Raw genomic sequence first — 14,299 nt, 5'->3', positions numbered from 1 at the left:
GGAGCAGTCAGGGAGCTGATTTTCTCATTGGCAGTTTACTAATGTGAGCAAATCTGAGTATAGAAGACCCGGAGACTACATTCACTCACTCACCTATTCATCCACCCTAGGCTGAGGCTGATGTATTTCACTGCACAGCTCTGGGCATAGTTTCATCAGGCTTGATCTTGCTGCTTACCACATCCTATCAAACTAGCTATTTTCAAAGGAACTGGTAAGTGCTAATACAGTTACAAATCCTCCCATATTTCAGGGTCTTCTCCTTAAAGCCTTTTCTCACTGTTCCAGCTCACAGAGCTTTCTTCTGACTTTGAAATCATAATAAAATAGGGTCGCATTTTGTATACTCTTCCACACTGAATGCGATTCTAACATTTAAAGGTCCTTAGAAAATCTGAGAGTTAAGGAATTTTATTGGAAATTTTGACAAGAGTTTTTACTTGGGCACTGACTTGTGATGTCACTGTTCCACTTTGAGCCCTTATTCTTTATGCTTTCTTATAAAGTTATGTTTTTTGTGTGTGTTGTCTACTTCAACAAAATCATAAGCTTATTGAGTACAGGGACTATGTTTTACTTAAATTTCTCCCATAACCCTTAGGCCATCATAATTATTTAATAATTAAGTGCCAGGAAATAATGATATATATTAATAAAAATGATATATTGCTATATGCATAAATCATATTTAAGATGCAATATATGTTAATGTCAGTATATAAAAATATATATGGTCAATGTGTCAACATATATACATATTATTTTTATTTTATTTGAAAAATTATCTAGTCTATATTTTAACTGTAAGTATTGTTATGAGAATTGGGAGATGATTCCCTGGGGATTTCAGTGAGCACCATGCAGCTTTTGTAGTGTGGATGACTTTGGTGTTTGAGGGGGTACCATGACATCCAGTATTTACTTGGATGTATCCTGAATTTTTGTGTTTTTGGTGTAAGATAACACAATTTGAATTTTTGTTATTCAAGGATTCATATCTGTACTTTGATTTGTGAATGTGCATGTCAGTGTGTGCAAGTTCGTGTCTGTGTAGTGTGCCATGATTTATATGGAAGGGTAATTTTTCCTTACGTGTTTTGTGATGAGGAGTAATTCCATGCTCTGTTTCTTCTTGGGATGTTTCCTGGTTTCCATATATTTACAATGCAAGGTTTATAGGGAATTTTATTGTTTTATTATTTGGGGCAGTGTCTCCACACCCCAGCATTCTGTGCTTTGCAGAATGTCTAAATAACTGCCATCCTTTGAGTTGGCATGGGCCCAGGCACTTCTTCCAGTTTATAATTTGGAGAGTGTGGCTTGTGAGCTGATGTTCTGTTGTTTGGAGTGCACTCTGACTCATATCAATGTGTTTGTTGATAAACTGTCAGAAGCCCTGAAGTGTAGGGAAAATTGTCAAGAATTTTCCCCTTTTCAGGAAAAATTGTGAAGCATGCTAAAATAGGCAGAAAAGATTATTGGATGTGCTTTTTAGTGCACCTTTCAGAATGATCAGTTTCTATAGCAGCCTGCACCTTTCATTGTCTTTGGACTGTTTTAGAATGCTGAGTTGTAGGTAACTGATAATAATACAAATGATTTTTGTCCATAGAAATGAAAATGTATTTTATCCTTTGAAATGCAATTAATTATTACCCTCTGGATATTTACCAGTTTTGCATCTCCCAATAAACTCATTTCACTTTCCTAATTGCCTGTTTTGGTATGTCCTTCGAATTCTCCTTTGAATTGGTGATAACATCTTACTGGTTGACTTGCTAAATAATGACAAAATTTTTGACATGTATTAATTTTCTATTTGTATGAGAAATAATCTACTTTTTCTTTTAAATTATCCTTTGAAAATTTCCGTTTCCAAGGGGCCAGTTTTAAGTGCTCAATGTTTACTTGCATCTGTGGTTAGAGTTTTGGGGTGTTACCTATAAACCTGAAAACGTATGTGCTGTAATTCTCTTTATTCAGTACCCTGAATGCCATTCAGAATATTTGGAAAATATACATCGTACCTTTCGCAATTTTACTGTACCACACTGTTTCTTAGATCTTTCTATGGATTTAAGGATTGACTTTAGAAGCAGATTTTTTTTTTTTTTTTTTTTTTTGTTACCAGCCCAAATGAAGTAGCCTGTTAAATAATTTAAAATAAAACCCATTTGATTTGGGCTACTATCTAAATCCCTGACCCCAAGGTCTGCCCTCTGCATGAAATAGGTTTGCATTTCAGTATTTTTAAATTATAAAGAAATAAATTAAAGCTTCCTGCTGAACTCCTAAGAGTTTGGTAACAATAGTAGCTGTAGCTTTCTAATTAGAGTCCTTGAGTAATCTAGAGAAGGCAGATAGGATAAAGGAGTCTTAGGAAAATTAATTGGCACATGACATCCAACATTACAGCCAGAAAACACAATACCTTTTCCATGTTCTGATTGCTGTTCTCATCTCATAACTGGCAGGCTGAATAACAGAGGCAGTGATGGAGAAAGTTTTTTGGAGCTTACCTGTTTTATTCAGAGGCCTTGCTTTATTTGAAATTCATATGACTTCACAGTATCATTATTTTGCTAGGATGATAAGAAATCACCTAAATTTTATATATAGGGGCCAGAATCTTTTCAGTGGAACATGGAAATAAGACAGACATTATTTTATTTTATTTTTGAGATGGAGTCTCGTTCCATTGCCCAGGCTGGATGGAGTACAGTGGTTCAATCTCAGCTCACTGCAACCTCTGCCTCCAGCATTCAAGTGATTCTCATGCCTCAGCCTCACAAGTAGCTGGGAAGCGCACACCACCACGCCCGGCTAATTTTTGTGCTTTTAGTAGAGACAGGGTTTCGCCATGTTGACCAGGCTGGTCTCAAACTCCTGACCTCAAGTGATCTGCCCACCTTGGCATCCCAAAGTGCTGGGATTACAGGGCTGAGGCACAGCTCCTAGCCAAGACATACATTCTAATACAAATAACAAGGAACAAGAGAAACAAGAAAGCAATTATGCAAATACATGGCAGGTCAAGGCTATTCTACCATGGGAGGGTGTGGTAGGCTGAATCATACTCCTTCCTACTGCCCCTGTCCTCCAAAAAATCCAAGTCCTAATCCCCAGAACCTGTAAATATTATTTTTATATGACAAAATAGGACTTTGAAGATTTAAAGTGAGAATCTTGAGAAAGTGAGGTTACTGGGATGGGCCCTAAATGCTATCACAAGAGGAGGAGAAGGCAATGGTACCACAGAGGCAGAGACTGGAGTGATGAAGCCACAAGGCAATAAATGGTGGCAGCCGCCAGAACCTGGAAGGGTCAAGGAGTGGATTCTCTCCTCAAGCTGCCTAAGGGAGTGTGGCCTGGCGATACCTTGATCAGCCTTGTAATACAGCTTTTGAACTTCCAGCCTCCAGAACTGTGAGAGAATATATTTCTGTTGTTTTAAGTTGCTAAGTTTCTGCTAATTTATTACGGCTGTTATGGGAAACGAATACAGATTTTGGTACCTTGAAGGGAAGTGTTGTTGTAACAAACACCTAAAAGTGGGAATGTGGCTTTAGAATTGGATAATGGGCAGAGGCTGGGAGAATTTTGAGGTGCATGCTAGTAAAGTCTAGATGGCCTTGAACAGACTGTTGGTAGAAATGTGGATTTTAGAGACTGCCTGTGAAGGCTCAGAAGGAAGTGAGAAGCATGGCAGAAAATGTCTGTATCATCTTAAAGAATATGTAAATTGTCATAAGCAGAATATTTTTAAAAATATTGAAAGTGATACTAGTGAGGGCCCCGAAAGAAAAGAGGAATATCTCATAAATAAATAAATATTTATTCCAATGTTTCCTCCAGGAAATTGGAGGAAAGGTGACCCCTTTAATATAGTGGTAGAAAGCTTAGCAGAATTGTGGTCCTATGTTTGTGTGGAAAGCAAAACTTGTAAGATGAGCTTGGATATTTAGCTGAGCAGATTTCCAAGCAAAGTGCTGAAGGAATGGCCTGGGTTCTTCTTGTTGCTTATAGTAATTATGAGAGAAGCAAGATACATTGAGGGAAGAACTGTTAAATAAACAGGAACCCAGACTTGATGATTTGGGAAATCTCAGCTTATCTAGATTGCAAAAAATGTTAAAATTAGGACAGTCATTGTTAGCAAAGTGTGCTATGCAGAGAAGGTCAAGGACAATGGCCTTCTCATTCCTGATTTCCCCATGGTGATGTGGCTTGATGTTTCTATTCTCACTTGTCATTGACACAGTGAGGGAGGCAAAACAGTGTGGATGCAGCAGAATAACCACATCCAGGATTTTGAACTGAATAAGTAAGGTATTGAACTGAAAACAATTTGGGATAGATTTGGAATTTCTCACATTCTTAAAATGCTCCAATAATATTTTGTTTGGGTTCTTCTCAGTTTAAATATCACTTATGTGTAATGTGCTCTGACCAAGGGAGGTCATTGTGAGAATTTCAAAACAACCAAAGGCTGGAGACAAGTGGGTTGGGGGTTGGTTTTAATTTGGCAGTTGTAATTAATGGTCAATTTTAATAGTCCGTAATTAATGGCAGCCTGCTGTGGTACATGTGTGTTAAGCCTGGGAGAGCTGCTTTAAAAACTTGTAGTCTTTTATTAGTATTTGATGATTAATTTTTACACCTTCTGTTAAATTTTAAACAGAGTGGGAATTAGGTCAATGGAAGTGGTTCTCTTGTTTCTTTCTTTGAAACACATGGGACAGTGACAGTAGTCAAATTCCTAGTGTTATTTTGCTCTTTCTCCTACTCACATCTATCAGTTATTTAGAGCTTAAAAAGCCTGCAAGAGATAGGGAAGTGTGCTGTAGCTTTTCTGGATGGGTGAGATGAAAGGATAATGGTCACAGCCTGACAGCGTTGACTGTCCTGTCCTGCATCATCTCCTCAGCACCTACTCTGTGTCTAGCACCATACCTCTTTGATCAATAAGCTGCTTGGTGTGGGTGGGATGGGGGAGGGATAAGAATCAAGGAGAGGGTACAGCTTGGAAACAGGGGCTTGGGTTGATAGAGAAAGCACAGTTGTCCCATTAGAATTGGCTCTAACAAAGGCTTGTTTTTGTGATTGTTTGCAGAAAGATTATCACTTTGAATATACGGAATGTGATAGCAGTGGCTCCAGGTGGAGAGTTGCCATTCCAAATTCTGCAGTGGACTGCTCTGGCCTGCCTGACCCAGTGAGAGGCAAAGAATGCAGTATGTTTTGTCATTTTGACCATTTGTTTTCTTGATTAAACAATTACCTCTTCATATTAGCCCTAGATGTTAATTATAATGAATGTAGGAGACCTTACAAAAATGAGCATATGGCATTGATATCTAGCAGAATAAATGCAGCCTTTCTCATCACTAGATGTCCTTATATCTCAAGTCTGTAATGAGACAAAGGCAATATTAAAGAATGTTATTATTTTTTTAAAATCTATTTTCTTATTTGAAACCATGGGAGGGCAGAGTGGCAAAGTTTCTTTTTAATGGATTTTTTCTTATTTTAAAAATGTTAAATTCTGTTGAAATACACATAACTTAAAATTTACCATCGTCACCATTTCTAACTGTCTAGTTCAGGGGCATTAAATATATTCATATTGTTTACTATCATTACCGCAATCCATCCACAGAAATCTTTCATCTTGCAATGGATATTTTTTTTAGCCATAGAAATAACTTAATTTTTTTTTTAGTATAACCTACAGAGAGATTATAGAATTGCTGGATATCACATTCAACAGCTTGTCTTTTGGGAGGTTTGAAGTACAACATTATAAATTAACAGAGAAATATGAAATAAATGTAAATGTAAATTTATTTTCACTTAAAACTTTACTTTTTAAAATCGTTAATTTAGTGAGTTAGGGGTTCCTGCAGCAAAATAGTTGAGAGGGTAGACTAAAGTTTGAAGCTGGAAATAAAAGAGAGGGAGCGTATTTGGGTTTTCCTGCAGTCTTCCAAGTAGTATTCCTAAAAGCTTAGTTTTTCTGTTTCCAAATGAAAGATCAGGCAAGCAAATTCTTAAGTGGATAACTAATCTCTTTCTATTCATAGAGAGCATTCCTCTGTCACTAGCTGGAGGAGTTTTAGCATAATTGGTGGATTTACTGATAAAAGGGAAACTGCAATAATCTTATGAGGAAAGTTAGGGAAAAATACCATTATTTCTTGGTGAATGATATTAATGAGTGAATTCAGGGAGGACCTGAGAGCCCCTCAAGTGGGCAGGTGAAAGCTTCAGTGTAGCAACAGTCTTAAGAGACAAGACTTAAGAGACAAGAGCGTCTGTATAGAAGAAGTTGATGCAAGTGTGTGAAACCACTCGTGCAGAGGGCAGATGAGCTCTCAGTGACAGAGGAATGTGGTTGAAAGGGAAACAGAGCCTGAATCATACCTATGTAATTAGCCCACTGTAAATTTGCTTCAGTCACTTGCCTAGAAAAATCTATATATCATTTATCTATGTTTACTTTTCATTTGTGGGCTAATTCCTTGGTTTTCTTGTAACAACCCTATTCAAGTGGACTCCTAACCATTTTGAATGCCAACTTCATATCTAGGTGGTATGGTGGTCTTGGCTAGCGCTGGCTCTTGAGAACTGATTGTTAGTTTGAAATGGGTCATTGTAGAGTATTGTATCTGTGAAAACTGGCAAACACTACAAATCAAGGGCATCCCTTCCCTTGGGAGCTGGATTTTAAATACTTATCAGCATAGCACTGATTGCATTTGTTGGCTAGGGGTCAAAAATCTGTTACAGAATTGATGCCTGCATAGGAATTGGTTTTAGTTAAGTGTTGCCAGAGACATTTTTGCTCATTGTATACTATAAGGTTCCACAGATAACATTTGGAATATGACACTCTAGCAAGCACTTTTCTAAAAATTCTGACTACTAATCAGGTCACTATTAGTTATTACTTGCCTTAAAAGTGATTCTTGCTTTAAAAATGGTAATACTTTTCTGATAATACTTCAAAAATAATAATACTTTTGGCTGGGACATTTTTTATCTTTGTATTTTGTCTGAAGTCTGAATTTCCAAGTATTCCCATATAGTATACTTACATTTGCTCTGGAATTTGTCGATCTGGCCTTATATTTGTGAACATTTTCTTGTGTTAAAGACAAATTGTTTTAAAACTCACAAGTAAGTTAATAGGCTTAAGCAAATTAGAAGCACAATTCATAACTTTAACTGTGTCACTTAAACTAGTCATTAGTGTTTGGCTGCTGAAGGCAGTGTCATAGTAACTGGATATTCCTTCAGGAGCTTAGATTTTCTATTGCTAATAATAACTACCATTTCTCAAGTACTGATTATGTGCCAAACATTGTGCTTAGAGCTTTATGTCATTATCCCATTGTATCCTCACAACAGCCATCTCAGATAACTAGGATCAGTGTTTCCATTTTATTAAAAAAGAAACTCACACTTAAAGTGGTGAAGTAATTTACCTTATGTCATATAGCCTGGATGCGGCAGGTCTAGGATTCAAAGACAGACATGTCTGATTCTAGAGCCTGTGTCTTACCCACTGAGTTAACCTGCCACTCGAAGATGGCAGCCTGGAGAAGCTTCCAGGTCTCCATAAGGGGAACATAAAACTCAGTGGTGGACCCACCAATTGACTCATACAGAAAAAGAAAATTAAGTAGTAGAACATGGCAACTTCAAGTAAGTGAAGAATATTTAGGAGAGTGATTGTGTGGAACATGATTTCAAAGATCTTAAATGTCTCAAAATAAAATGAAACCCAGAATTTGGCCTTTGTGGGAACTGCTAAAAATTCTTTAAAATGTAATTTGGTATCTCTTTTCTTCTTTCTCAGAAAGAAGCAGTGGGGGAGGCCTTTCCTGAGGAAAAGGATTATAGGACTGTTTATGAAGCAGTTGGAAATTTTTTCAGATAATTGATTGGCAAGCTATATTATATATTTGTTTTTTAAAGATTACATAAGATCTGGCTGCAAGGCTCCTCGGAGTGAAGTTAATGAGAAGTCAGGTATCAGTTTTTGTTGTTCTAGAACCCTGGGGTATATGTGACTCTGAAGCTTACAGGACTCAGGAAATAGCATGAAGAAGCTTCTGGTTGTTAATTGACACTGATCCCCATTGTCTTTTTGTCCTCTCTGCTGTGGAGAACTCATCAGTTGCTTAGTGCTTCTCTGGGCAGGCCACTGAGATGATCTCATCTCTCTCCTCCTCTCCGCTAGCTCCAGGCTCAGCCACAGGGAACACTGGCACTTCTCTTAAGGCCCTGGTGCCAAGAGTTTAGCATCTGTGGGCATCATCCATCATTCAAGGTCTTGCAAGTAGCATGCCATTCCTGAACCACAACACTCTTTGTTTTAATCTCAGACCAAAGGGATATAACCCCTGTTCCAGTCCATCTCTTCTTCACTGTTGGGTCATTCTCCTCATTTATTCTTGAAGAACAATGGCTTCTAAAATCTTTCCTTGAACCTCGCAGTTTCACTGGATGTTCTTAGATCATCAGAGAGGATAGAGCAGTTTCCTGGGCTATGTTCTCTCTTTCTTTCTCATTTGGGACAAAGCCCTTTTGCTTCAAACCAAACCTTAGAAATAAAGGTCTGATCCTTTACATATTTTTCAGACAAGTCTGGAACTCTGAAGGGGAAATAAACATAATGTATTTCTCCCTTTTATATTCTCACATTTATTTGGGGAGTATAGCTCTTCAACTGCTTATTCTTTAAAATATATCTGAGTCCATAACTTCAGGTACAACCTTAACATACCATGTTGTTTTCCTATTTTTTCCATTAATTTGTTCTTCAGCTATACAACACACCACTTTCTAAATGAAGATGATTAAGATATCTTTAATTTAGGAAAGGATCAAATCAGTCATAGTCTTAGGGACTTTGTTTAATCTTGTGCTTTAGTATTTAGAATATGTGAATCAATAATTTATATGAAGTAATACATATAAATGTATATAGAAGTGTATATATGTATGTATAATGTCTGTTGTATATATGTGTGTATAGTTTTTGTATTTTTCATACAGAGTATAGCGAATTAATGTGGCTTCAAACATGACTTTTATATATTTATGCATATAAATGTTTATAGTCTAGAATTTGAATAATTGGTTATAAACTTCTAATATTTAGTTGTTTTAGATAAAGTGCTATATGCAGACAAGTAAAAAAAATCGAATACAGACTTTTTTTTCTCAAATCTATTGGTATAACCCATATTTAATGGACCTTAAGAAATAAGCGGACTTACACTATCTGCACAAAATAGACTTTAAGTCAAAAACTGTCACAAGGGACAAGGAAGTTAATTACATAATGATAAAAGGGTCAACTCAACATGAAGAGAGAATAATTATTAATATATATGCACTCAAAATCAGAATATCTAAATATATAAAGCAGACATTGACAGTTCTAAAGGGAAAAATAGACAGTAATACAATAATAGGAGGAGAATTAAATATCCTACTTACAATAATGGACAGATCACATGGACAGAAAAATCAGTAAAGAAACAGCAGGCTGGGTGTGGTGGCTCACACCTGTAATCCCAGCACTTTGGGAGGCCGACGTGGGTGGATCATGAGGTCAGGAGTTCGAGACCAGCCTGGCCAACATAGTGAAATCTTGTCTCTACTAAAAATACAAAAAAATCAGCCAGGTGTGGTGGCGTGCACCTGTAGTCCCAGCTACTTGGGAGGCTGAGGCAGGAGAATCGCTTGAACCTGGGAGGCAGAGGTTGCAGTGAGCTGAGACTGTGCCATTGTACTCCAGCCTGGGCGACAGAGTGAGACTCCGTCTCAAAAACAAACAAACAAAAACAAAACCATCAGACTTAAACAGCTTTATAGACCTAATGGACCTAACAGGTAGGCACAGAACATTTCACCCAAAACTAGCAGAATGCATGTTCTTTTCAAACACATGAAACATTCTCCAGGATAAATCATATACTAGGTTACAAAATGATTCTTAATAAATTTAAGAAGATTGAAATCATTCCAAGTATTTTTTCTGACTACAATGGAGTGAAACCAGAAATCAACAACAAAAGGAAAATGGGAGAGTTGATAAATACATGGAAATTAAACCACACTCTTAAACAACCATTGGGTCAAAGAAGAAATCATAGGTAAATTAGAAAATATTTTGAGACAAATGAAAATGGAAACAAAAAATACTAAAACTTATTTGATGCAGCAAAAGCAGTTTATAGCAATAAGTACCTACATTAAGAAAATACATATTTCAAGCAGCCTAACATTACAAGTCAAGGAACTAGCAAAATAATAAACTGCTAAGCTAAAAACTGGCCTAAGGAAGGAAATAATGAAGATTAGAGCAAAATATAGCAAACTGAATTTAATAGCACATTAAAAGAAGAATATGTCATGACCAAGTGGGATTTATCACTGGGATTCGAGAATGAGTTAACATATGCAGCTCAATCAATGTGATATACCACATAATTAGGATGAAAGACAAAAGCCACATGATCATCTCAATAGATGCAGAAAGAACATTTGACAAAATTCAATACTCTTTTATGATACAAACTCTTAACTTACGCATAGAAGGAAATTACCTCAACATAGTAAAGGCCATATAGGACAAGCACATAGCTAATATTATACTCAGTTGTGAAAAACTGAAAGCTTTTTTTTCTAAGATCTGGCATAAGGCAAGGATTCCGTTCACCTTCACCACTTCTATTCAACATAATACTGAAGGTCCTAGCCAAAGCAATTAGGCAAGAAAAAGAAATAACAGGCATACAAATCAGAAAAGGAGGAGCAAAATTATTTCCGTTTGCAGATGACATGATCTTATGTCTAGAAAACCCTAGAGACTCCACACACATACACAAAAACCCGTTAGAACTAGTAAAGTCAGCAAAGCTGTAAGATACAAAATAAACTTTAAACAGTTGCATTTCTAGACACTAATAATTAACTATCCAAAGAGAAATCAAGAAAACAATCCTATGTATAATAGCATGAAAAATAATGAAATACTTAAGAATAAAGTTAAACAAGGAGGTGACAGACTTGTACATTGAAAATGATAAACGCTGATTAAAGAAAGCAGACACAAATAAATGGAAAGTTATCCCGTGCTCATAGATTGGAATACTTAGTATTATTAAAATATTCTTACTACTCAAAGTCATCTACAGATTTAATGCAATCTCTATTAAAACCTCAAGAATCTCTAGAAATGGAAAAAAAATCCTAAACTCATATGGAACCACAAAAGATTCTGAATAGCCAAAGCGATTTTGAGCAAAAAGAACAAAGCTGGAAGCATCACACTTTCTGAGCCATGTATGTTAATTCTCTGAGGCTCTCTGAGGTGAATTCTGAAGAAAGAAGTTCTTTAACCTGATGCAAGTGACATTCCAGGTGTAGGAAACAGGATGAAGGTGCCAAGTGGAGCAGCATCTGGTTTTCCTGGGTGCTCTGTGAGATCTGAATGGCTGGCACTCAGGGAGAATGTGGGAAGGGCCAGAGATTCTGGCAACTCAATCGGCCGGCTCCTCTCTGTCCTACCAAGGACTCTGGACTTTGACCTGGAGACAGCCATTCACAGGTGGTTAAGAGGGTTAAATAAGGTGATAAATGTGATCTACAGTCCTGGAATCATAATTATACAATAATATAGCAACGGTAATAATGGCTAAAATAATAATAAAAAGTAATAGCCAATCTTTACTTGCTATATGCCAGGTATAATTGTAAATGCTTTACCTGCATTCATTCCAATTCATTTAGTCATTACAACAACCTTGTAAAGTAGAAATTTTTATTAATTTGCCTTTCCCCCTCACTTTATAAAAAGCAGATTAGGAAACTAAAACAATAGCTCAGAGTCAAATTCAGGTCAAAGGGGGAACTGAGATTTGAAACCAGGAAGCCTAGAATTTGGGTCTATGTTCTTAATGTCTACGGGACTGTCTCTTTGGAATACACTGCTAGTATATATTGAACAAGTGCTTATCCCCATCCTGAGGCATCTGCACACCCCTAACATTTACCTCTTGATAGAAATGTGATGCAAATTAATATCCTGGAGAGATAAATGGACTTTTTAAAAGATGACATCTAAAGGCTCAGATATGTTGTTTTGTGGGTCATTTTTAAATGATTAATGTTCTCTTTATAGATTGTATTCTCACTTTTTAAGGATTTATAAAAATAAAATAAATTTTTTAGAGATGAGTCTTGCCATGCTGCCCAGGCTGGAGTGCGGTGGCTATTCACAGGCACAATCCGTTTACTATAGTCTCAAAACCTTGGGCTCAAGTGATCCTCCTGCCTCAACTTCCTGAGTAGCTTCATACCTAACACCATACCTGGTAGTAGATTTTATTCTTAATTGTCTATATTTTTCAAAAAGATGAGAGAATAACATTTAGAATTTAGGAGATGTTTGTTGCTATATCCTCATATGCAATGATAAGTTGATTAGCCAGTTGTTTTTTTTTCCCCGTACCTAACATATTGTTTGGTACTTGATATATAGAATATGTTTTCATTGTTTAATCGGTATTAGGAAAAAAATGACACTTTTTTCAACTATAGAATTTCTTCCTAGAGGAGAGTAAACTCTCATGGACAGAATATATAATCCTTTCATGGCTCCTAAGAAAGCTGCAGAACACTGGGATGTTTGTAGATTGAGTAACTTTTGTGCCACCAAATTAGAGATTGACTTTAGTGTTTTATTTTTGTAGGTGAAACACAAAGGTCTAACCAGATTTGTAATAATTTATTCTATACATAAAGGGACAAATTGACATACAAAATGCTGTCAAATATTTTGTCCTCAGAAGGCTTAGTTTGGAATGTTGCTACATTGAGTTCCAGGTGTGCGAAGACAAAGTTAAACCTCCTCAGTAACACACAAGTGATAGCTGAAAGGTTAGAATGAATCAGATTGGGAGATGAGATGAAAACAGTTGAGAAAAGCTGAAAATCAGACTTTAGGTCAATCGTATTGTTTGATGGGAGCTATGGTTGGGGGAACTTCTCTGAAAAAAGTGTTTTATGAGGAGATGAGAAAACTCAGCCCTCAAAACTGCAGAATCAAGGTCAGAGACTATCAAGAAGTAGAAGGTGACTGACACTTTCTAAGGAAGAGGAAAAGTTTAGGATGATAAGAATCGAAGTGGTAGGGCATAATTGAAAGTTGAGAAAACTGATTTCACGGATGTACTGTTCTGCCCCCTTGGGTGACCTCATCACATACTCTGAACATTTTTCTTCCCTTGACCTTCACTATTGTCTTTTTTCTGTAAGCCTTGTGTCATCCTGTGCCCAATGAACTGAGATTTCTCCCCTCCCCCATCAAACATTGAAGTCAAGAAGCTGCAATAAAATACATTTCTATTTTTTTCTTTCAGAGATTAAACATTCCTTAGTTAGCTTTTCTTATAAAAAGATATGAGCTTTAAATCTAGCCTCTGCTGATTTAACGGGGATTACTATCTGTGGTGTCACACGTATCAGTTTTCTTGCCAGTAGGTGACTTCTACTTTTAAATTCTCAAGCTTCTGGCTGATAAGTCCTAAGAAATGCAGTGATAGTCATACAGTTCTCACTTGATAGGGCTATGTGAAGACCCACTGGAAAGGATGTTGGATGTGAAATTAGTTTTCAGAAATATAAAGGCAGTACTTTTCACTAAATAATCTTTTCAGGGAACAGTGAGTTAGGAAATGCTAGCTAGAATGGGTTCATATTACTGTACTCTTTTGTGTGTCTCCATCTCACTTTTGTTTTGTAAAATGAAAGATGAAAACAGGTTTCTCTTTCTTCTCTGAGAATTTCACAAGTAACTTACAAAGTATATCCCTGTGTCCTACAACTTCACCGCCAACTCTTAGTGAAAAATTAAAAATTGTTATTGGTGGGATTGGGCTTTAAGATTTCAGTTCTGATAATTTTATCATGCCACTTCAGAGCTGACATAGCAGCTTTGCATCTGTTACTTCAGATGGCTAAGTGACACTGCTGGAGCTAGAACTCACGTCCTGTGACTTTTAAGGCAGAGTTCTTTTTTTTTCCCCTTTTATTTTTGTTTTCTTTTTTCTTTTTCTTTTCTTTTCCTTTTTTTTTGTTTTTTTGCAGAGTTCTTTTCTAATGCTATTATTTTTCACTTGAAGACAGTGGATTTTTCTCAGTTTAGTTATACTAAAATCTTCTGGCTGCATGGTAACCGTGGGTTTATTGGGTAGAGAGTCATGGAGTCTGTTAGAAAGTC

General features: G+C 36.5%; 1 protein-coding gene across 12 annotated transcripts in view; it reads left to right on the top strand.

The window, feature by feature from the left end:
- Nucleotides 1-14,299, top strand: part of ELAPOR2 (endosome-lysosome associated apoptosis and autophagy regulator family member 2) — a 266,632-nt gene that overhangs the window by 89,664 nt on the left and 162,669 nt on the right. For 9 of the 12 annotated variants that reach the window (XM_055114603.2, XM_034964351.3, XM_034964346.3 and 6 more), the window contains one exon: nt 5,114-5,234. The exons of the other annotated variants lie outside the window; for them this stretch is intronic. In XM_055114603.2, coding sequence (XP_054970578.1) covers nt 5,114-5,234 — 121 coding nt within the window. Of the gene's footprint in view, nt 1-5,113; nt 5,235-14,299 lie in introns of those variants that run through there. 12 annotated transcript variants of the gene reach the window in all.

Source organism: Pan paniscus, chromosome 6, assembly GCF_029289425.2.
Source record: "Pan paniscus chromosome 6, NHGRI_mPanPan1-v2.0_pri, whole genome shotgun sequence".
Taxonomy (NCBI): domain Eukaryota; kingdom Metazoa; phylum Chordata; class Mammalia; order Primates; family Hominidae; genus Pan; species Pan paniscus.
Note: the sequence above shows the minus strand (reverse complement) of the source record. Positions and strands in the feature narration are given on the sequence as shown.